Raw genomic sequence first — 22,914 nt, 5'->3', positions numbered from 1 at the left:
CCACTCGACGATTTTAGGCCAAATTTCGCGAATTTAACCCTTTTAAACCAGTTTAGCCTTTTTAAAAGATTATTTTAGAAAGAGAAATAAAAAAAAAATGGCTAAACTATTTTTTATTAAGGCTAAATTCCCGAAATTTGGGCTAAAAACGTCGAGTGGTTCTAGAACGTTGCATTAGAAACTGAGCACCTTCTATAAATAGTTAAATATTGACTTTTTAATATTTTTTTGATAATCTGGTAGTAATTCGATTAATCGATAATAATTCGCTGAAAAAAATTGAAAAAAAAAACGAAAATAAAAAAGTTAGAAAAGGGAGGGTCAAGATTCTTCATGTCCGCGCTCCTCCTCCGCCGCTGCGCTCAACTAGTTAAAATAAATGTCTAATTAAAACAAAATGCAGTGTTTGTGCAGTTTATGCACCGTGCTTATTTTTTTTTTTTTTTTTAGATAGGATTTTCAAGTTAAATTCAAATTTTACTGTATCTTTTGTTTATTAAATTGTTAGGTGAAAGTACAGAAGTGTTTTTTAAGCCCCCCACTTTCCCATGTTAAGAATGGGTTTCTAAATAACAACGTTTCAGCGCGTCTCGTAAACTGCACAAGTGCGGGAAATACAATCGATTTCGAGAAGATGCTTACAAACTCCAAAAGTAAACAAACAGAATTAGGAACTTATTTTGAGCAGTAGTTGTAATAGTTCTTCTTTCTTGTCAAAGTTTTTAACTTTTGTATTATTTGAGCTACCATTATCTTCGTTATTCCTATTTACTTGCCTCCTCACGAGGGCAGAGTTGGACACAAGGTGAGTTTTTAATGTGGGGAAAATCCAGCCCCCCCCCAAAAAAAAAGGGCGCTCTCGCTCTGGATAGGAACAAAAATAAAAATTGTATCAGTCGTGAAGGATTTCTCCTTAACTGACTGAGGACAAAAAAAAAAGGTGAAATGTAGCATCAGAACATATACTACACTGTGATCTTGGTTGTTTTTGTTTATATTCATAATGTTTCGACTGATGTAACCTTTTACCTTGAGGAGGTGAGGTAGGTGCACACTGCACAGTCTGTACACCTTACACCTACCTCACCTCAAGGTCAAAGGTGAGGTTGGTGCACTGCACAGACTGCACAGTGCAACTGCACACTTTGCATCCATGGCATAACGGTTTGTGTTGAGTCATAATTAATCCTAACGGACAGTTTTTTTTGGGGGGGGGGGGGAAGATTGAAGGTTCAGCCCTTACTAAAGGCGATAATCAATAAGAATAAATATGGGTACTTATGCTCTTTAACGTTATTATTTTGAAAGCCATTCTTAATATGGGGAGGGGAGGATGTTTTGTAACTATTCTGTACTTCCTACTCCCACCTAACAATATAATATTAGGTTGGTGCAAAAATAATGTCATTCAATTATATGTATAAAAACATTATTTTTGCACCAACTTCTTCTTATTATTATTTATTATCATTATTATTATTATTATTTAATAATAATAATAATAATAATAATAATAATAATAATAAAAAAGGGTATTTCTTTACGACCTGCCCCAACCAGCGCTCAGGCTCAGCGTAATATAAACACACCCAACCACCCTATGTTAAGAACGGCTTTCGAGGTTGGGGGTGTTTATTCCAAAAACCGTTCTTAACATAGAAAGGTTGGGGTGTTTATAATACGCTGGGACTCACTATCAATGTTACTGTGACATAGGCTAACATATATTCGGTGAGTTTTTAATAGTATTTTGTATATATTTTTTATTTTTAACTCATTTTCCCAAACTTACCGTGTTTAACAGAGACTTTAGCGCCATTTTAAATTTTCAAACACATCGGTAAACACTCTAAGTTTTTCGAGCTGAATAAACATGTTACATTAAATAAAAATGACAACTTTTTCGCATCTTTGTGTATAGTAATACAAACCCAAAAAAACGTGCATAAGCAGCTTTTTTTTCTTTTTTTCTTTTTTTTTTTTCAGAATAACAAAATATTTAAAAACTAGTTAGCATTAATCAGAAGTGACTTTTCCAGGGCATTCATCATCGTGGTATTGTAAACAAACATAAATGGAACTTGTTGAACATAGCAGGGCGTAAGTACAAAACTGTCCTTATTTTTTTTATAATAATATTAATGATTTAATGACTGAAAATACCGTAAACAGTTAGATTTATATTATTACTTATTCGAACGAAATTATTGTAGAGCTAGAACTAATTCGGTTAAGATTGGGTTGTTTAAAGCTGAAACGTGCAAGATCACGAAATTATTAATATTAATTCACAGCTAAATATTTCCTCAAATTATTGTTTGTTTAGAATATTTGGAAAGCACCATTGATTTACAAATCATTTCGGCGAAATTGAACAATTTCAGGTACCGGAAAGAGTTTTTTTTTTTTTTTTTTTAACGCACATGTGGTTTATTTTTCTTGGAATTTCAATAAAAAGAAAACGAAACTAAAGTCTAAGCGAGAGAGAGAGGTAGAGAGAGAGAGAGAGGTAGAGAGAGAGAGAGAGGTAGAGAGAGAGAGAGGGAGGGAGGAGAGGAGAGGGGAGGGGAGGAGAGGAGAGGAGAGGGGAGGAGAGGAGAGGAGAGGGGAGGGGAGGGCGGTTGCGCGCGAGAAAAGTATTTTCCTGGAAATATAATCGTGTGTTGAAGAAATTATGAATTACTCTGAAATCCAGTTTGCCTGCTGCTTATATAAGCTAACCATGTCCACTGACAACCCCTTAGTATTTTCACAACTTTTAAATGACATGTACTGCTGCTTGCTAAGTTAAAACTTTTATTTATCTGCAGTTATGGTTAATAAGGTTCCCCACCAAAAAAGACTGATGGTATCACTTGCCCGGTCCTTGATCTCAGTCGATTACACGACAGCGTGTAGTCTGAAAATCAATGTCCAGCTAAACGAAAACGAAATTATAATCACAGACAAAAACTCAGAGACCCAAATCATCACCATTTCACTCGGATTAAATACCAGTTGCAATGCGGTGTATAATAATAATAATAATCCTACAATACCCCGCCACGCTGTCCTCACGCCCACTACAAACACCACCGTTAAGGACCAAAGCGACAAAGATGAAACGTTAACACAATCCTACGCGCATCTTCGGGAAGGATTCTGGTACCATTTAAATGTGAGCATCGATAAGACGAAAGCTCTTTTAAAAGACTCGCAGGTAGGAACTTTTCTTCTCCGCGACAGTCACCATCCGCTGTTTATTTTCACCTTGAGTGTGTCTACACACAATGGGGTTTCGAGTATACGAATCGGTTACCGTGACGGCCTTTTCTACCTGGATTGCGACGAGCACGTTCGTCATAAGATGCCACATTTTCGCAATGTCGTTGAACTTATTTATTTTTATTCTGGACGTCGTCTGAGTGGACGGAACGTTGGTAACATCTTGTCGCACGAACACCGGACTCTCACTGAATCCCAGTCGAAGTGCGTCTGGGTTGATGCTAAAAAACGTAAGCATCTACCTGTGCAACTGACCATTCCCAAATTGCAAACGTTACCGTCTTTAAAGCACGCCTGTCGACTGCGGATAAATTCTTGCATTGAGCGCAAATGCGAAGAACTTGAAAAAAATAACCTGTCGGTATCGGCGGACCATTATCGGAACCAACTTCAACTACCAAAAATACTCAAAAACTTTTTACAAAATTACCCATACGCAATTTAAGGATTTATTTAAAAAGAACAAAAAAAAAACAAAAAAAAAACAGTTAAAAAGAAATCAACTTCTCATTTCTTTCATATCATTCATTTTGATTGTTTCGTCTTCATGTCTAGATTTGCTTTTTTTTTTCTAGAAAAAAAAATGAAATTTAAAAGTGCATTCCTTTTCACTTTAAAGAAAAGTTTCCGTTTTTGAATATTTTAAAAATATGCAAATTAATTAATTTATTTCATTTTTTTTAAAAAGAAAAAAAACTGAAAAATAATATTTTATTAAATTATTTAAAAATGTTCCCGGCTTTTTCTTCCTTTCTCCCGAAAAAATAGAAATAACACTGCATAGTAATGACTAGAGTCGACAGATTCTTTTAAAGTCTCGTTTTAAGCAAAAACAATATTACATACTTAATTATGTCGAAAATAGCAGTACATCAAAAACAAAAAAAAACGAAAATTCATCGAGGAGAACAATTGCTATTGTGTTTTTTAGTAAAATAAAGTCTATCGCTATAGGCTATTTTTGTTGCCATTAAATTGTAATGTAAATATGTGTCTTGAGTTATGTCCCCTTTAATGAACACGTTATCGTCTAGTTTAAAACCTAAGAATTCAATTTTCCGTAAAAATTACTTTTAATTATAAATAACTCGATGAATTTTCGTAATTGTTGGATATATTACCATTTTCGACATGACAGTTAATTACATTTTTTTTTTTTTCTTAAAATGACATTTTAAAAAATATCGAACAAACACCAAAATAATTACACCATATGCTAGCTCGCCTAAAAGAAAAATGAAATTCTACTCTTGTGTTTAAGGGGGAAACTAAACACCCTGAAAAATTCTGCGGCAATATATATATATATATATATATATATATATATATATATATATATATATATATATATATAATTCAGGTTTGAGATGTTCAAAAGCAGGGACTAATGAATACAGCGAGGTTGTTAGAGAGAGCTAGATAACAAGAGCAAAATACTTTGTATTTTTTCCAGGGCAAACAGTTATATATGGTCACTACAAACAGCCATCTGTTTCAGTCTGAGACTTCGTCAGGCGGCCCTAAACCATTCGACGCTATATAAAAAGGGTCGTCTGACAAAGTCTCATTAACTGAAACGTGTTTGTAGCGACCATATGTAACTGTTTACCCTCGAAAAAAAATATATATATATATATATATATGAGAAAAGAAATTAAAACTGCAAGTTGAAATTTACAATTGATTTTTGGAGTATTCGGTCGAACAATAAATTTGATTGTAAATTTCAACTTACAGTTTTAATTTCTTTTCTTTAAGCTCTACTCTCTATTATGTTGTGTGTATTGAGCTTTTCTTTTGTTGGTATTAAAATATCTATATATAAATAATGGTATTTATATTAGACTAGCAGGGGTGCCCGGCGTTGCTCGGGTGTTTGGAGGTGTATGCTGTGCAAAAAAACAAAAAAAATGGTTAATTTTTTAAAACTTTGACCCCTATTATGGCCCCTTAAAATTTATAGTTTCGGGCTCAAATCACTTTATTAAGTTAGATCCAGGTTCAAGGAACCTATATCTAAAATTTCAAATGTCTAGACCCAAAATTGTCGGAGTTTGGTAGAGTTCTTAAAGGTCAAATCGTTGAAATTTGACCCCTTAACAGCCAAATTTCTGGCTGACACCCGTCACATCGATTTTCCCAAATCTCAGTACCCGGTATTTCAAATTTCGAGTCTATAGACTAAAAATTGACAGTTATTGCGTAGGGAAATGTACACAGACACAGACACGTTCACTTTTATAGATATATAGATTGAAGTTTACCATTGCTTAACCACTGCATCTACTTTGATTTCATTATTATTTATTTATTTATTGCCCCCCCCCCTTTGAAGATTGAAACGGCTGGGTATGGGGCAACCAAACCAGCTGCCAACATTGCCCTGCTTTTCATTGAAACCAACCGAGAGCTCTTTTTAGTATCCTCGTTGTGGGGGGGGGGGGCGTGTCCAAAAGCTGACCGTAGGGTTGCTAGACTCAAATATTTAAAGCCAAATCGTCCAGACAAAAAGGCCAAATTGATAACTTAACCAAATTTTCACTAACTTAACAAAAGCCAAATTGAAAAGAAAGAAACACAAAGTGTGTACGTAAATATATATTTATATAGTTTTTACGTCATTATTGAGATATATTGCCGCATAATTTTTATATATTTTTATATTCATTATATCGACGTTAAATGATCACCTATTACTATCTAGCGTAAAAAAAAACATGCTTAACGAATTTTTACTTCATTTAAATTTTGGCTATTCTTAATTTCTTGGAAATCAATTGTGTGTTTGAATCGTTTTTGTTGCGTGTATTTATTTATTGGTTTATTGCCACCTTGACTTAGGGTTAGTAGAAACTTACATGTCAAAATTTTATTTATTTATGAAGTTTTCCAGATTGTTTACATGTAATCCTCGGTACTTATGCAGAATACGGACCATGTTGAAATAGAAACCTCATTCTTGACATGGGGATGAAAGTGCTGTATGTAACTAATCTGTACTTTCACCTAACAAATTTTTATAGGAGCATAATTTATGAAACATTTGAATAATACCTTGGCGGAATGCCATTATTTACTCCAATTCGATGTTTGCCCCTCGTTGCCGACGATTACTATAAAAAGTGTCGACCGAAAGAGTCTTTGAGATTTCTATTTTTATTATCTCTCTGCCTCCTTATGTGTTTTAGACATCAAATTGGAGTAAAAGATTTAAAAAAAAAAAAAAAAATTCGAAGTGTTTCCTGGTTTCCTTTCCTTGTGACACATAAGTTAACTAAAAAGAAAAAAATATCTCGACTAATAAATGCAGCCAGTATTATCCAAATGTATAAACAAAAGCTATCGTAAAAATTGAATTTAACATGAAAATACTATCATAGTCAGCATTTTGCATAATTATCTAATCCTGTGTTCATGTATCAGTTTAAATTCGCTACTTAGAAATGGCCGTTTGCCCTTATCCTGTTAAGTTAGAAACTTGTCCGGATTTCGGTGATCATTTTACATTACATTTACGTGAAGCCAATTACTGGGCAATTGGCTTCACCACGTAAATGTAACACCGTGCGTGTATTAAATTGTTTTTACGGTCAAATTTTTACATAAGAGCCTAAAAAAAAAAAAAAGTAAAATCTTATTTAAATTTAATGGGCTTACTGTTTAGTATGTGCAAATTTATCTTTTTTTTTTTTTTTTTTTTTTTTTTTTTTAGCTACTTCATCATTCAAATTTATAGTCAAATGGCTTTCTCATTACTCCTAAATAACTTATTTTAGCACTTGTGCATTTTTACACTCCCCAAAATTTAGAAAACCATTCTTCACATGGGGTGAGCTTTATTAAGTTTGACACGGATTTTTTGGCGCTTCTACACTATTCGGATGAAATTTTGTAGTTGATAAATGGAGTTTTCAGATTTTAAAAAAAAAAAAAAGCAATGGTTTCTACTGACTTTTTTTTTTTTTTTTGTCAATTCTAATAAATTACAATAGTAGCTTCCAAATTATGCAGTCGAAATTACCTGAATATTACTGAATTATTGAAAAAAAAAACCCTTTTAATCGTGTTAGTTGAAAAATTGCGGCTATCTAGTTTAAATCGAAACGGAAAATTACTTCCCGTTTGAACTCTCCCTCTCCTGTGTCTTTCGATCGTTTTCTTCAAATTCTATTTTTATTTTCTTTAATAAATAATTTTCTACCTTATCGATTTTCGTAATTTTTTGATATAATCATCTTAAAAATACGAGGAATAATATACAGATGCCATTGTTTTCATGTGAAATTAAGTTTTACTATTTCCGAAATTTCGCCCTAATGTAGAAGCGCCGATTTTTTCATGGTTCCTACTCTAAACTTTGGGTGAATGAAATTAGGATTTAATTTTTTTTTTAACAAATTTGATATAAGGTTTTCTTTTTTGTAATTGTGTAATTTCCAGGCCCATGTAATTTTCAAGTTTCTTGGATTTGTGCTAGTTATCGATTAATTTACTCATTTAAAAAGTGGGACCTTATCCAGTTTTACCCCAAAACAATATGGCACAAATGTCATGCACTTGCGTGTTGGGTTTTAGAAAGATAGTGCACACCAAAAATTCAAGTATTTTGTTAAAAAAGAAAAAACACATTTTAACAGTGAAATGTCTCGTCTGCCGTTTTCTGCTTAATGTAAGGTCAACGTCAAGGGACATAAATTCAAATTTTAATTCAGGCAAGTTTTATTTAATAGACTTGTTTATTAATCAAATTTTATTTTATAAAAACAATTATTGGATGAATTTGTGGTAATAATTTTTTCTTTACCTAACAAGTGCGTACATAATAAAGTGTTTTATTTTTTTTTTTTTTTTTTTGCGCAATTGTTATAGCAGTTCGGAATCTTAACTCATTATTCTAAGGGAGGTAACTTTATACTAAAAATTGTAAGATTTTTTTTTTTTTTTTTTTTTTTAACTAAACAAAGTTTTATAACATTAATAATAAAAGAATGTAAAATACAGCGATGTTGTAATTTTTCTTAAAACCTGGGAATGATTTTTTAAGAAAAAATATTTTGTTACTTTTTCAACTACTTTAGTAAAATATAATTACCGCCCTTAGAACAATGAGTTAAGTTTCCGAATTTCTGTTTTATATTGGAATAAAGCTGAATGAGCGCTAGTGTTTTTTTTTTTTTGTTTTTTTTTTTTGTTTTTTTTTTTTTAATTTTTTTTTTTAGTTCATATATAATATAAAATTGATTTTTAACACATGTTCAGCATTTTATAATCTTGTGTGTATATATATATATATATATATATATATATAATACATACACACACATTAGTGTTTGGACGATTAATCGGGAATTGGGAAAATCAGATTTGCGGGAATCGGTATCGGAATCAAAAAAAATTGATGCCTATTTTCCGATGCTAAAACAATTCTTTTAATTGTCTTTTTTTTAATTATTTGATTCTGTGTAAACCAAAATCTTCAATTGCTGGTAATAATAAAATAAATTTTTATTGATTTTAAATTACCAGTAAAACTAAAATCGATAGATCATTCTCCACAAGTGTATTTTTACGTTTAGGAAAATATCTGCACATTCAACATTTTTTTCACGAAAATCGGGAGTAATAAGAACTCTAAAGATAAATATTTAGAGATTTAAAAGAATCGAAGGGAATTTAGCACGGAATCTGTAATTGTATCGGAATCGATTCTGATACAATTACCGATTCCGATTACTTGAAACGTAAATCAGTTTGTATATAGCAATAATCGTAATAGATTTTTTAAAAAATTATATATATAATTTTCCTATTAAAAACACTTAACTAGAAAATTTTATGTTTATAGAAAAGTAATAAAAAAAAAAATGTTCAATCATGGCCTACTATAATTGCTTGGCCTTCGGAACAAGATCAGAGTGTAGTATCTGTTCTTCAGGTGTGCTGCTGCACTGCTGCAGTACTGCACTTCTATTTCTTCTCTTTCGGTGGAAGAGAAATCCTTCACGACTGATACAATTTTTATTTTTGTACCTTTTCTCCACGTTAAAAAAACGACCCTAGTGTCTGCCTCTGTCCCGTGGGGAGGCATAGTAAATAGGTACTATAATATGTATAGTAGGCCATGGTTCAATGTCTTTTCAGAGCATATATAGTGTAATATAATAGCTTTTAAAGTTCCAAAAATCAAGTTTCCTCAGTTGGTAGTTTATTACATTTCAAAAGGAATATTACAATATTGCTTCATTTGGAACTAAGTCAAGAAAATTACGTCTTTGTTTCATTTTTAGTGGCTTACTCATCACATAGATTCATTAAAAAAACAAAACAAAAAAAAAACAGGAAAACACATTTTGAATAACTTACATGGTTCAAATAATCGACACAACGCAAACATTATGCTCGTTATGGAGATAATCTTCGTACTGTCATTTGAACCATATAAGTTGTTCATAATAATCTTTTTTCTATGTTTTTTTTAAGAATTTTGAGTAAATCACTGATGAAACCATAGTGTAATTTTCCTTTTGAAATGTAATAAACTACCAACTGAGGAAACTTGATTTTTTGGAGCTTTAAAAGCTATATATATATATTACAAACTGTCTATATTCCAAATTTCAAGATGTTATCCATCTTACCATTTATTTCTTTACTCTCAAGAATTGAAATTTTTAACATACTTAAAGAAAGAAACGGTAAGATGGACATCTTGAAATTTGGAATATAGGCTTTTTGTCATTTATTTGAATATGCTCTGTAGTTACATCGAGCTTAATAAATTAAAGTATTGGTATAAATAAAAGGTGAAATATTATTGAATAAGCATATTTTCCCATAAATACACATGCACATAATTTTTTTTAACTTCATATCTTTGAGTGGGTCAATAAATTACATCATTAACGTCCTCCTTTTTTAATTTATTGTTTTAACATGGTTTAAATAAAGTTTGTCCGAAATTAGAGGTAATTTGTAGATCAGAGTTGGGACCAGTGTAAAATGTTGCGAAATATTACATCGCGGCTCCAAATCTGTTAGATATTAAGCATCAAAACCTAAAAAAACAACAAAAATAATATATTGAACTCTCATGAAAATGTATTGAACTCTCATGAAAATAATGTAACAGTTTCCAAAACTTTCAAAATCAAAGAAAGTTTTTTTTATATAATTTTTACATAATCATCATTTACTATTTATTTATTTATAATATATTTCAAATCCAGTTAAATAAATATATATATATATATATATATATATTTAAACTGAAAAAATTCTTATTTGTAAAGTTTTTTTTTTTTAAATTGTAATCTAAAAAAAAATTGTTATTTCAAATACATTTATTAAAAAAAAAAAAAAAAAACTTATTACAATAAAAATGAAGAGAAAAATGTAATTTTTTTTTTTTTCTGCAGAAATAAAAAAAATTATTTGCTGGCCTTAATAAGCTCGAGTACTTTATTTTTTATTTTAATGCTGGCTTTGAAATGTTTCTTTCACATCCGGCCACCATCGGTTGGTGCAAAATTTTCAATATAACTATTAAAACCATTTCAAGAGAAATCCTTCACGACTGAGACAATTTTTATTTTTGTTCCTTTCCTCCACATTAAAAAACGACCCTGATGTCTAACTCTGTTCTGTGGGGAGGCATTGTAAATAGGAACAATTTAAAATAAACGTTTACCTTGTAAGAATATACAAATAAGTGTAAAATTGCAGTCCAAATTGTAAAAAATAAATTACTGGAATTCCACTCGATAGAATTTAATTATCCACCTACCTGTATACGTTTAACTAATTTTTATTTCTATTTTGGAATTTCTTTTTGATGTTCGTGTAGCTTTTATTGTCATATTAAAAGCAAAATGATATACCACATGAGCCTTTACCTCTATTAAATTATGCTGAAAAGATTTAAAAAAAAAAAAATTGCTTACCCTACCACTAACCCTATGTCCGAATTGCAAGGCCTAACAAAACCACATTTAATCGACTAAATTTAGTCATGGTCACCATGTTTTTGTTTTTTTTGTGTCGATAAAACACGATCATTGAAATCAAATTCTATATAAAGAAAAAAAAATTGGTTTCCATACGTTAAAAATGTGCAAATAGAAAATTTAAGACTTGTGCAGTATAGTTAACATGTAAATAAAATGGGTGAAAAAAATACATTTTTACCAAACGCAAGAAAATTTAATCAGTAGACTTGGTAGCTTTTCAATTTTTTTTGTGTGCTTCTACATTATAATAATGAAAAAAAAATTGATTTTCAAGTAAAACAATTAGTACCTACGTACATGTCATGTCACAAATAGTAACATATCCAAAAATTACATAAAACGATTAAGTAGAATAATTATTAATGAAAAACAATTTTCGATAAAGTTTAGATGAGGAATAAAATTTGTCCGACATTTTGATTTACGTTCATTTCGTGACATAAGCAACAAAACTTGATTATCTCCCCTTTTAACTTTTTTTTTTTTTCAGTAAGCGAACATGGTGATTTCATTTCACAAATTTCTTTAATTATTTTTCTACCTAATCGTTTTTCATATTTTAAGTACCATTTTTTTCGCTTGAAATTCAATATTTTTATTATAATAGAGAAGCATCTTTGTTTCAGATTTTATCTTGTGTATCTCAGAGGCTTGTAAAAATAGGCAGTCAATATGGCGGCATATTTTACTTAATGTGAATGTTAGATTTATGCTTAACAACTGAAAAATCTAAAATTAAAACAAAAATAAACTAATAATTTTCATCAGCCAGTCGAAAATAAAATTTTTAACTGATCTGTATATTTTTAATATACTGAAACTATTATTTATTTCAATATGCTTTGCACAATACTGAAGATTTCTGCTTCACGTGATCACACCATTTTTTTTTTTTTTCAAACCTCCAAAGCAATTATACGAAATCTGGGGGGAAAAAAAAAAAAATTAAAAAAATAAATAAATTTAAAAAGTGTAAAAACTGAAAAGTTCTTACAACTCTAAATTTTTTTTTGTTTTGTAAAAAAAAAAAAAAATTTTTCTCGTTAACTATACTGCACCCTCACCGAATATCTTTTTGTTTTTATTATACAAAGTGCATTAATAGTTATTCAGTCTTTATTTTTTTTTTCTAAGCCTTTCTAATTCCAGAATTTTTATTGTTGCCTCAAAAACTTATTAAAAGAAAATTCAATATGGCTGATTTGAATTTCTTGGTGTTTTTTTTTTTTTGTTTTTTTTTATCGTATGTTTTACAACTGAAAAATTAAAAAAAACAAAAAAAACTAATAACTCACCGACTACATATTAAAATTTCATTTTCGGCCAATATTTTTGATTGGTAAAATTGCAATATAGTTAACAAAATATAAATCGAAGAAAAACATGAGATGACATTTACGAGCAATGGTTAAAAAAAACAAAAAAACTTAGCAATTGTAAAAAAAAAAAAAAAATCTTTTCGCCTGTATGTTTCAGTTTTGAACCCCCCCCTTTTTTTTTTCTTTCTTTATGCGTTTTTAATTTCCTCAGAATTCATTTTGTAACATTAGAAGCTTCTAAAAACAAAATGAACAATCACATCCAGCCAAAAGCTTTAATGCACTGAAACTGATTTTTAAATTATAAACTTCTAAAACCACTTTAGAAAATTAAAGGAACATTTTTAACTATTAGCCAGTACAAAAAAAGCGGTAAAAACAAATATATAAATCTTAGAAAGACAAGTTACTCTTCTAGCTACTAGGATAAGTTTGTTTTAACTTATTTTAAAGCGTTTTTCAGTTGAATGTAAAACTAAGATCAAATCTGTTAGAATAATAATAAAAAAAAATTGTTGACATTAAATGGTCACATGCAGTCTGATAAACGCTCAAAGACTGAAAAATTCCAGAGAATTAAAGCTAATAACTGCCCAATCAATTTCCCGCACAGGAAGAAAATGGCATGACATGTCTCAACCTCTGGGACACTTGGAATCATGCTTCTACGCTTTTTTCACAGTGTCACCCCCCCCCCCGAATTCCAATCTCAGCACTGTTCAAGCTGCTTAAGATCTTTGCTTTCTAACCCAAACTGAAGAAAAATGCTGCTTCACTCGCTCTGCAGGTGCCACGCTGTTGATGTATATCTCTTCTATGTGTGCTGATGTTGCCTGTTGAACAGTTACATCCTTGGATAGAACAGCCTCCATGATCGCCTGCATAATGGATGAGGCTTTGTTAAGCCTAAATCTCATTCTTAGTCAAGCAATATTTCTGCCTCTTCATCACCACGGTTTGGAAAGGCCATAAAGAATGGCACACATGCGCCTGAAGAAAGGTTTTTCGCAAGTCCAATGCATACACATTAGACCCCTTCCTACGCCAGACTCAGTTTTGTGGACACACATCGGCGCATGCCATGTATGCTTCCACATGATTGTTCAGTTTGCGATAATCGATAAACAGGTCACACTTTTCCTCTATTTTATGCTAAACAATCGCCATTAGCGGGATTAATCCAACTGCGGGAGGGGAGCTGAGCTCTTAATTTTGAGTATTGTATCAGCTATTCGTTACAAACTCAAGTTTGCAATTCACAATTATAGTCTTTCCGAATGTGTGCAGGTACAGTGTATTCAAGACAAGTCAGTAGATGAGTTCTGTGCTGCATTGGTGAAACTATCCAGAGTCTTTGGAGGAGTCCCTAGCCAGACATTGAAGTATGCGTTCATAGTCAAAATATCTTATTTAAAGCCTTGACAATTATAAAACTGGCTTCAAAACCTAGTGGGTGATGCTCTTTTCTCTGCCCTGCAACCTCTTTCTCACAGAAGAGACGTTGAGAGCCTGTCTCTGTTCTATCATTATTTTCATGCCAAACGCTCGTCTGAGCTTCAATCTATGTCCCCCCCTCCACCATCTGCTAAACTTTCACAAAAAACACTCACATAGCAGCAATTTCTCTGTGCCTAAATCTAAATGTAAATTCTGTGAACAAAGTTTTTTTTTTTCTAGAACTGCCCACCTGTGGAACTTTATTCCGCTGGGCTGCTTTCCAGCTAATTACAATATTGTTGTAAACAAGTACTTGAGCTGTCCCCCTTAAATAATCAAATTCTACCCACTAATGATCAGTACACTGTAGTCTCAGTGACCACCATACACTCATTAATTCTTACCCTCGAGTGGCCTTCAGGACTTGATAAGTGGTGAATCCTATTGAAAAATGTTCACCTTCTCCATAAGTGTAAAATGTTTTCCTTTAAAATTTTCCCTCATTTCCAAGAACAATTGTTGCCCATTTCGCAATTTTTGAGATGAGGATCAATTATTTGGATTATTTGGACTACTATCCTCATCTTGACCTTGTAGAAGTCTTATATTCTTAGTATCATTCATACTAAGTCAGTGCCCATATAAAAACTTGAACTAAAGTTGTTAAAGGATAAATATATATTTGTGCATGCATACAAGTAACATGTTTAGTCGACTTATTCCTGCCAAGTTCAAATGGGTTTTTTTTTTTTCTTCAATTTTTACTAGCATAAAATCAAATCGAATTTTATTCAATTATTTTTGGACTATTATCCTCATCTCCTAGTTATAGTTTCACAACGTTTCGGCTAATTATTCCTTTGACCTTCGTCAAGTGGTTAACCACGATGGGATAGGAATGTCAAATCCTCCAACTACATCCACAGCAATTACTGCCTTCTATAGTTGTTTGTCATCTCACCACGGTTTGGCCATCTAATCCTGTTACTGGCTTCGGGTGGAATTGAAACTGCTACAAACAAATATGGAAGGCAATAATTGCTGTGGGCGTAGTTAGAGGATTTGACTTTCCTATCCTGTTGCGGTTAACCACCTGATGAAGGCCAGAAGAATAATTGTCCGAAACGTGAAACAATAACTAGAACATGAGGATAATAGTCCACAAATAATAAAATAAAATTATGCAAATTACTCCTCGCAAAAGGATTCTAAATTAATTCAATAACAAATCGAATTTTTTCCACAGGTCCAAATTCCCTATATATCAAGTTTCAAGTCTGTGGACCAAAAACTGACAGAGTACCTTGGTAGAGACAGTTCTGCATACACAGACAAGGTCACTTTTATATATATATATATATATATATATATATATATATAGAGAGAGAGAGAGAGAGAGAGAGATTATGCTGCCTATAGAATTATGTTTAACGATTTGTTATTAAATGATCCAAAGATGATTGATATGCCATAAACCAAACTATACCTCTTTTCCAGGGTTCCTGATTATTATCGAGGCTTTAGAGTCCCTTTTATTAAAAAAAAAACTAACCTGGGTGCCTAGCATTGCCCGGATGTTTGGAAGTGTGTGTTTAGCAGAAAAAAAAAAAAAATGTTAGTACGCGGACAGACTAGAACCCGTACTGCAAAAATTGTGACATCTTTGTCGTTGCACTCATCGCCAAACCGGAAATGGCGAAGGTTTAAATCACGCTAGTTAATCGAAAAGAGGGAATTACTTTTGAAAATATCAACAGAAAAATTGACCCCTCTTTGTAGAAAAGTGCCCAGTTGAGGGTGAAGGAAGTAATGTTTTTAGCCAATTTGTCAATATTTTTCATCCAAAGGGTCAAGCTTCAAAACGATACCAATCTCATGAAAATTCGGCGCCTCTGTCAAAAGTTTAGACAGACATGCAAACATACATACATATGTACATTTAAACAGACAGGTGAGATATATATATATAGTAGACTAGCCTGGTTACCCAGCGTTACCTGAGTGTTTGGAGGTGTGTGTTGAGCAAAACAAAAAGTTGTAGTAAGCAAGCAGGCTCGAACACGTATTGCGAAGTAGGAAAAGAATGTGAAAAAAAGTTTTAAAAAAACGTGACGTCTTTGCTGTTGCATCCACCACCAAACTGGAAGAGATGAAAGCTTAAATTAAAGCTATTCAATCGAAAAGAGGGTATGACTTTTGAAAATATGGACGAAAAACGCGACCCCTCCCTGTAGAAAAGTGCCCAGTTGAGGGTGAAGAAATTAATGTTTTTAGCCAATTTTTTTTAATGTTTTGGGGGATACACATTTATTTATTTATTTATTAAATTTAATATTAATCAAAATATGGTAATTTTTTTTTTTTTTTTTTACACTTTATTCACCACAAACAAGGCACAGTGCCACTAAGTCGTAAGGGTCTACTATTTGGGACCAGATTAGCAGAGATAGTATATAGGGAGTTGAGTAGCAAGATATCTGTTCACATTACACTTGAACTTTTGCATGGTAGTACAATCAGGGGCCTGAGAAGGAATTCCAAAGTCTGGCAGTTTGAGAGAAGAGGCTTTTTGCGTAGAAGGCTTTGCGGTATCTAGGGATCTCTTCAATGTAAGGGTGGAATTTTGCTGCTTGTCTGTTTTTTTGGGGGGTATTTACGTCGAGGGGTTACTAGTGCTTTGAGTTTGTCTGAGCACTTACCATTAAAGTACTTGTAAAACAGGCACAGGGATGCCACATTTCAGCGATGGGACAGAGGTTGAAGTTTGGTTGACAGTGCGGGACTTATTAGGTTGGCGACTCTTTTTTTTTAACCCTATCTAGGAGCGAGAGACTAGTGGCAGATACACCAGCCCAAATGCGACAACAATACTCCTTGCATGGGCGAATAGTGGCTTTGTAGAGATACAGGATACTCTCAGGTGTGAGTAATCTTCTAGCATGGTAGAGGGAGCCCACTTTTGTCGCAGCAGTCTTAGCAATTGCCTCAATGTATTTATTCCAATTCATGTTGGTTGTGAATGTTAAGCCTCGGAGCTTGAAGTACTTTCAGGTAGTTTATCATTAGCCATGCCAATAAGTGTTTGAGAAGGTTTCTTGTAATTATTAATGGAAATAAGCTGAGTCTAGGCGGCATTGAATGTTATCATTATTACATCCTCAATCCGGTTTCAGGGCACAGAATTAACTTTTGCCCTAGCACTTGGACTTAGGATTAGTGCGTGCATCAGCTTTCGTTGAAGAGTAAGGGACTTTACTATCGAAGATGCGCCACTTGACTGATTCCCTTTAAATATTCCACCCTTGGGTATCGAGGCTCTTAGTTGACTTTAGCATACATAGCGAAAATAAAAGAGCATAAAGTTGGTGGTCCAGAAGATAAGCAGAGAGATCAATACAAGGAGAAAGAGAAAACAAACACAATGGCAATGTTAACTCAAAATCCAAATTATTAGATTTTCATCTTTTTCTTTTCTTTTTGGTCTGGCTTTTAATTATTTATTTTTTTATAAAAACAGTGAACACTTGAACGGCGCTAAAATAAAATCATATAATCAACAGACAGAATAAGGATAAAATGAAATGCCACATGTATCAAACTTAAAGAGTCTTTCAGTTTCCCTCGGTAATTAGAAAGTCTATGGGGTTTAAGCATAGAGAAGTCTTCTCGACTGAATATTTAATGGGATGACCCAATGGGTCTTTGGAAATGTAAGAAAGATGAGGATTTGAGCACAGAAGTCTTTCTGGCTCAACATTCAGTGGATGACTTAACAGACGTTGGCCGTATCCATGCGTCCTTAAAGCATATAGCAAAGTTTCCTATTTCTTTTCACATGAGATGGGGTGTGAGGATAAGAACTTGCTATGAATCTGCGAACCAAGGCTAACAAAAGAATATATTACCAACCTGTTTTTTTTTTTTTTGGCATCATTCGTAGTCGCCTCTCAAGTCCAGGAAGATGTATCCAATTCGTTGTAAAACGTTCCAATTTACAGAGATGGTCATGCATCTCTGACTCCATCCTTGCCGTAACATCCAATGAGGGACCTTGTGCTCCTCGGAGCAAGAAATTTTTATCTATCGTTACTTCATGTGTGATTACCGCTATTAAGCCCTTCTTTTTCCCAAGCACAAAGAAAACGCATCCTTTCACGCCTACATCAACTGAACGAGAGAGCAAATCTTTCTTTCTTTTTTTTCCCTTTTTTCTTGCCACACATCGGTAAATGCATGATGTCACTCGCCCCTTGGTTTCAATTGTGCATCCTATCTAAAAATAAAATGTCTGGCTGTTTAGTAAATTTCCTGTCTCCTATGTGATCCCTCACTCTGATTCAATGGCGACGTTTACAGCTGCCCCGTTGAGTCAGGGCACTGCTTTATTGCTTCTTCATTCTTTCTCTGGCCATGTTTATTACACCATCCAGTTAAGGCGCCACTCCACCACAGACTGGAAGTCTTCCTCTAGAGTCTTAGCCATTTCCTTAGGTATGTATTCATTTTACCCTGGAGTCTGTTATAGAGCGTAGTGTCATCAGCAAATATACCCATCTCAGAGACAATTTTATCAGGGAGGTCATATATGAATATCACTAATAATAAAGGTTCAAGAATTAACCCCTGTAACACATCTGCATTTATATCATGTTGTTCAGATGTAGGACTGTCGAGAACAACCTGGATTTTTCTCTTATCTAAAAAGGATTTAATTATGTTAAGTATTTGTAATAACATGATTTAATTTTCATGAGAAGACCATCATGCCATACTCCATCAAAAGTCTTAGATATGTTTAGGCCTACTGACCTAGCCTCTTCTGTCTTATCCCATTCATGGTATATATATTCAGAGATTACAGTTAGGATATCTGCAGTAGAACAAGCTTGCCTAAATCCATACTAAATGGTCAGAAAGAAGTTATATTATCTACTAGCCTCGGTGCCTGCCGTTGCCCGGGTGTTTTAAGGTGTGTGTTGAGCAAAAAAAAAAGTCTTAGTAGGCAGGCAAGCTCGAACCCATACCTCGAAAGAGGGAAAGAACGTGAAAAAAAAAAAAGTGACATCTTTGCCGTTGCGTCCATCGCCAAACCAGAAGTGCCGAAGGTTTAAATTTAGGCTAGTCAATCGAAAAGAGCAGATGACTTTCGAAAATATCGGCGAAAAAAAACGACCCCTTCCTGTAGAAAAGTGCCCAGTTGGGGGTGAAGGAATTAATGTTTTTAGCCAATTTTTCCATATTTGTCGTCCAAAGGTTCGAGCTTAAAAACGATACTGATCTCGTTAAAATCAGTCACCTCTGTCGAAAGTTTTAGGCAGACATACATACATACATACATTTAAACAGACAGGCGAGATTTATATTATAGACTAGCGGGGGGGGGCATTGCTCGGGTGTTTGGCGGTGTAAAAAAAAGTTTTGGTAAGCTCAAACCCGAAGCCTTGAGGTAAATAGCCTGATAACTTACCGTGACGCTACGAGGGCAGCAGTATTGTGAATGGTTGAAATTTAACGATTAATAAGTTAAGTGAATGAGGTGCGTAAATTTAATGAGGTCAAACAGCACACCATAGGGGAATGAAATCCCGCACTTTACTTTGGCTGCAAGCCAGTTTCCCCAAGATGTTGGGAAAACCAGTTCCCCATGAAAGGGGAGTGTCCAAATGAATAGCAATTGTCTAATATGACGGGTTTTTACCGCATTGATCAAAGCTCATTGCTTTCTGGACGTCCCTGGCACAAATGTCAGGGAGCTCATTTTGCTCTGGATTCAGTTTCACTTTTATACTGAAAAGCGGAGAGTAAAAAATAGTGCAAAAATAACATGTAAAAGCCACTCAAATAAAAGATACACGCGACCTCCTTTCGTAAATCTTAGATATTACAATCTAAGTAGTATATAAAAGGTTCTAAGAAACAGTACCCCCCTCCCCTCTAAAAGCCTTTGCCGGACATGCACAAAAAACGCACACACTAACACACATTTTGCCTTTTATATATATAGATGATGTCGCTAACGTACTTAATTGATTAAGGACGCGAAGACATGGAGGACGTTAATTGTGTCATAATTTAGTAGGTCAGTTCTCTCACCAGAATTCTTGAAAACAGGTGCAACAGAAGCAATCTTCCAGCAGCCAGAAAAGCAAGATTCAATAAGGCATTTATTGAAGAGCTTGGAGAAAACCGGAGCAACCTCAGCGGAACATTTTTTTTTGGTAGTATAGCAGAGATAAGATCGGGGCCACATGTTACAAGAAAAGGGGACCTTTTCTTGTAAGTAAGAAAAACATTAGATAAGTGAAAATGAGATTAGATAGACTGAGATTCGAACCTGGTAAGCAAGGTTCGGAAATAGATTCAGGAAGGAATTCGCATTGTTCAATTTAATATAAAATAGATATGTTTGAGCAAAAGGAATTTTGATTGTTCAATTCTTTTTTATGAAAACGGAATTAAAATAAGGTCAGTTAGAATAAAGAACAATAGAAAATGAAAAACATATTGAAAAATAAGTTAGGTTGAGAAATAGGTTAGAGAAATTCATTGTCTGCAAAAGTGGTTTGGAAATGTGCCGAACCAACGCATGTTTAGACCACATTGACCGATCACGTGGCCAGACACACGTATGACTTCATGGAGAAATGAATTCTCAATATAGTTTTCTAGTTTTAGAGAGAGAGTGGAGTGTTCAGTTAGAGCTGACATCGTCAGAGAAGGCAGTTCCCTTTGGAAGCGAAGGAGAAAGTTTTAATCATGTAATCGACTTGAATTCCTGTATGTGATAATCATTGTGACCGGTCGAATGTAATAAAAGAACACGTCTAATAATTTTGTAACTGCATGTTCATGTTGTGTCATTCTTCAACAATTAAAGGTAATGTGAAATAATTTATATGAACATTGTGTCCACTCATCTTTATAATGAACTTTGTGTATAAAGCATTTAAGAAATGTGTCCTCCTCTCTATCATAAGTAATGACTGTCTCCTCTCCTCCTTTTGTGTTATAAGAAGTGATAGCCTCTCCACTCAAATATCTGTGTTAAAAGAAGAAACATCTAAAGAACTGTAAAATGTATAAATGTCGTTCTCCTCTCCCTTCTTCCCCTCATCAAATATGAAGGTCCCCGTCCGACTCTCTCTAATAATGCCCCCTATACAACATACACGCCCTCAACGTGTTTGGGCTTTTTATGAAGAAGGGGAGGGGTGATTTCCAAATCATCGAATGTGGCTTCAGTCCACAAAGGGAAATTTTGGAGCTGGGGAAGGGGAGGTTAGTTAGGTTTAAAGTGGAGTTGGAAGTAAACTGTCAGGCAAGCAGATTTGCATTCTCAGTTGCTATGCAGACAATTTCCAGGTTGTTGGATAGTGGAGGAATTGTGGAGTGACCATTATTTACTATGCTGTTATAAATTTTCCAGATATCGCGAGTTCCTAATTTCTGCAATTCAATACGTTTTTTAGTGACTCCTGAATAACTTCTCTTGGCTGTGGTTACTTCTCTTTTACAATTATTTCTTGTTTCTACAAACTTTTGTCCATTTGTATTGGATTTATGTCTGATAAGTCTGTGGAGTGCATGATACATTTGAGCGATAGCAGTTGCACAATCAGTAGTAGTAGTAGTAGTAGTAGCAGTAGTAACAGTAGTAGTAGTGGTAATAATAGTGGTATTAGTAGTAGCAGTAGTAGTAGATTTAATAATATATCTATGAGATACAATGATTATACAGTTCAATTTTTGGTGCTTTTCAGTTATAATTATGCATTTCCTGTATTAGAGATTTTATTAGTTTAGAGTTATATAAATTAAAATACTATAAGGATTTCTTATTCTACAGTCAGGAAAATATAAAACCAAAATATAATTACTTTTAGTCAGAAAAATTTTTTTTTAAATCCAAACATATGAAAACCCTAATACAGTAGATGCATCTAATAATTTCAAAAGAATTGCCATCTCCATAATAATTGCATGAAAAATGTTGTTTATGCATTTAATGTGTTGTGAAACCCAATTAATCCAATAATAGAAGAAATGCTGAATAGCTGAAAAACATGAAAGAAAACCTTCAGGAAATCCAAATTAATACAGAAAACGATCATCGGAGAAATGGTCGACTAAAAAGCATCAGCTCACAATGAAATCCATACAGGTTTATAAAGTTCACAATCTTACAGGAAAAGTAAATGCAAACCTAAAAAGATGCATATGCAAAATATACATACTAGACAGGATTATTAAAGAAATAGACAAGTGAAACATTGTGGAGAGTGTAGTTTACTAAAGAACTTGCTGCTTTGAGCTATTCAGTAGTTTCATTTGCACACTGTTCTGCAAGAAGAGAAAAGATACTACTCTATGGGATATCTCTGATGTGATCCCTCATGGATTCAAAGTCAGTTTTCTTATAGTACCTTGTCATTTTGAGTAATGGCTCTTCAACTTGACGTCGAGAGTTTAGGGTGATTTCTCGCATTATCACAATGTGATCGACATTTCTAAGTGGGCTATTTGCATTTGTTACACAATCCTTGGGAACTGTGGTCATAAATAGACCTAAAAGTGGAGTTTGCACTGATCCTGTCGATCAAGAAGATGGGTCAGAAACGTGACTGTTTGTGGTAGGGAATGGGATATAGAAAAACTGTGTGTGATGCGACGACCAGCGGTTACTGTGTAACTAGAGAAACCAAAACATTTATTTTGGTGACATTAACGGCTCTAGTATCAAAAACTAAATGAAAAAAAGAAAAACATGTTAGCGAACATTTATAAATAATGTACCCCACCTTCCCCCCTCCCTCCCAGATCAAAGGAAAGTATATAAGAAAACGAAAAAAAAAAAAACCCCAAGAAATGTGGAGTATATTGTATGTGTT

General features: G+C 33.4%; 2 protein-coding genes across 2 annotated transcripts in view; both read left to right on the top strand.

Moving 5' to 3' along the window:
* Positions 1 to 1,986: 1,986 nt before the first annotated feature.
* Positions 1,987 to 22,914, top strand: part of LOC145285901 (serine--tRNA synthetase-like protein Slimp) — a 378,960-nt gene continuing 358,032 nt past the window's right edge. The window contains exon 1 of the mRNA XM_080134372.1: positions 1,987 to 2,100. The gene's annotated coding sequence lies outside the window, so the exon portion shown is untranslated. The remainder of the gene's footprint in view (positions 2,101 to 22,914) is intronic.
* LOC145285903 (suppressor of cytokine signaling 2-like) lies at positions 2,521 to 3,996 on the top strand. The gene has a single exon (XM_080134376.1). It carries the CDS (start codon positions 2,813 to 2,815, stop codon positions 3,707 to 3,709), a length of 897 nt encoding a protein of 298 aa, XP_079990502.1. The 5' UTR covers positions 2,521 to 2,812; the 3' UTR covers positions 3,710 to 3,996.

The sequence above is a fragment of the Euprymna scolopes genome, chromosome 10 (genome assembly GCF_053919585.1).
Source record: "Euprymna scolopes isolate OS-2025 chromosome 10, ASM5391958v1, whole genome shotgun sequence".
Lineage (NCBI taxonomy): Eukaryota > Metazoa > Mollusca > Cephalopoda > Sepiida > Sepiolidae > Euprymna > Euprymna scolopes.
The sequence above is the reverse complement of the archived record's forward strand: the minus strand, read 5'-3'. Positions and strand labels throughout refer to the sequence as shown.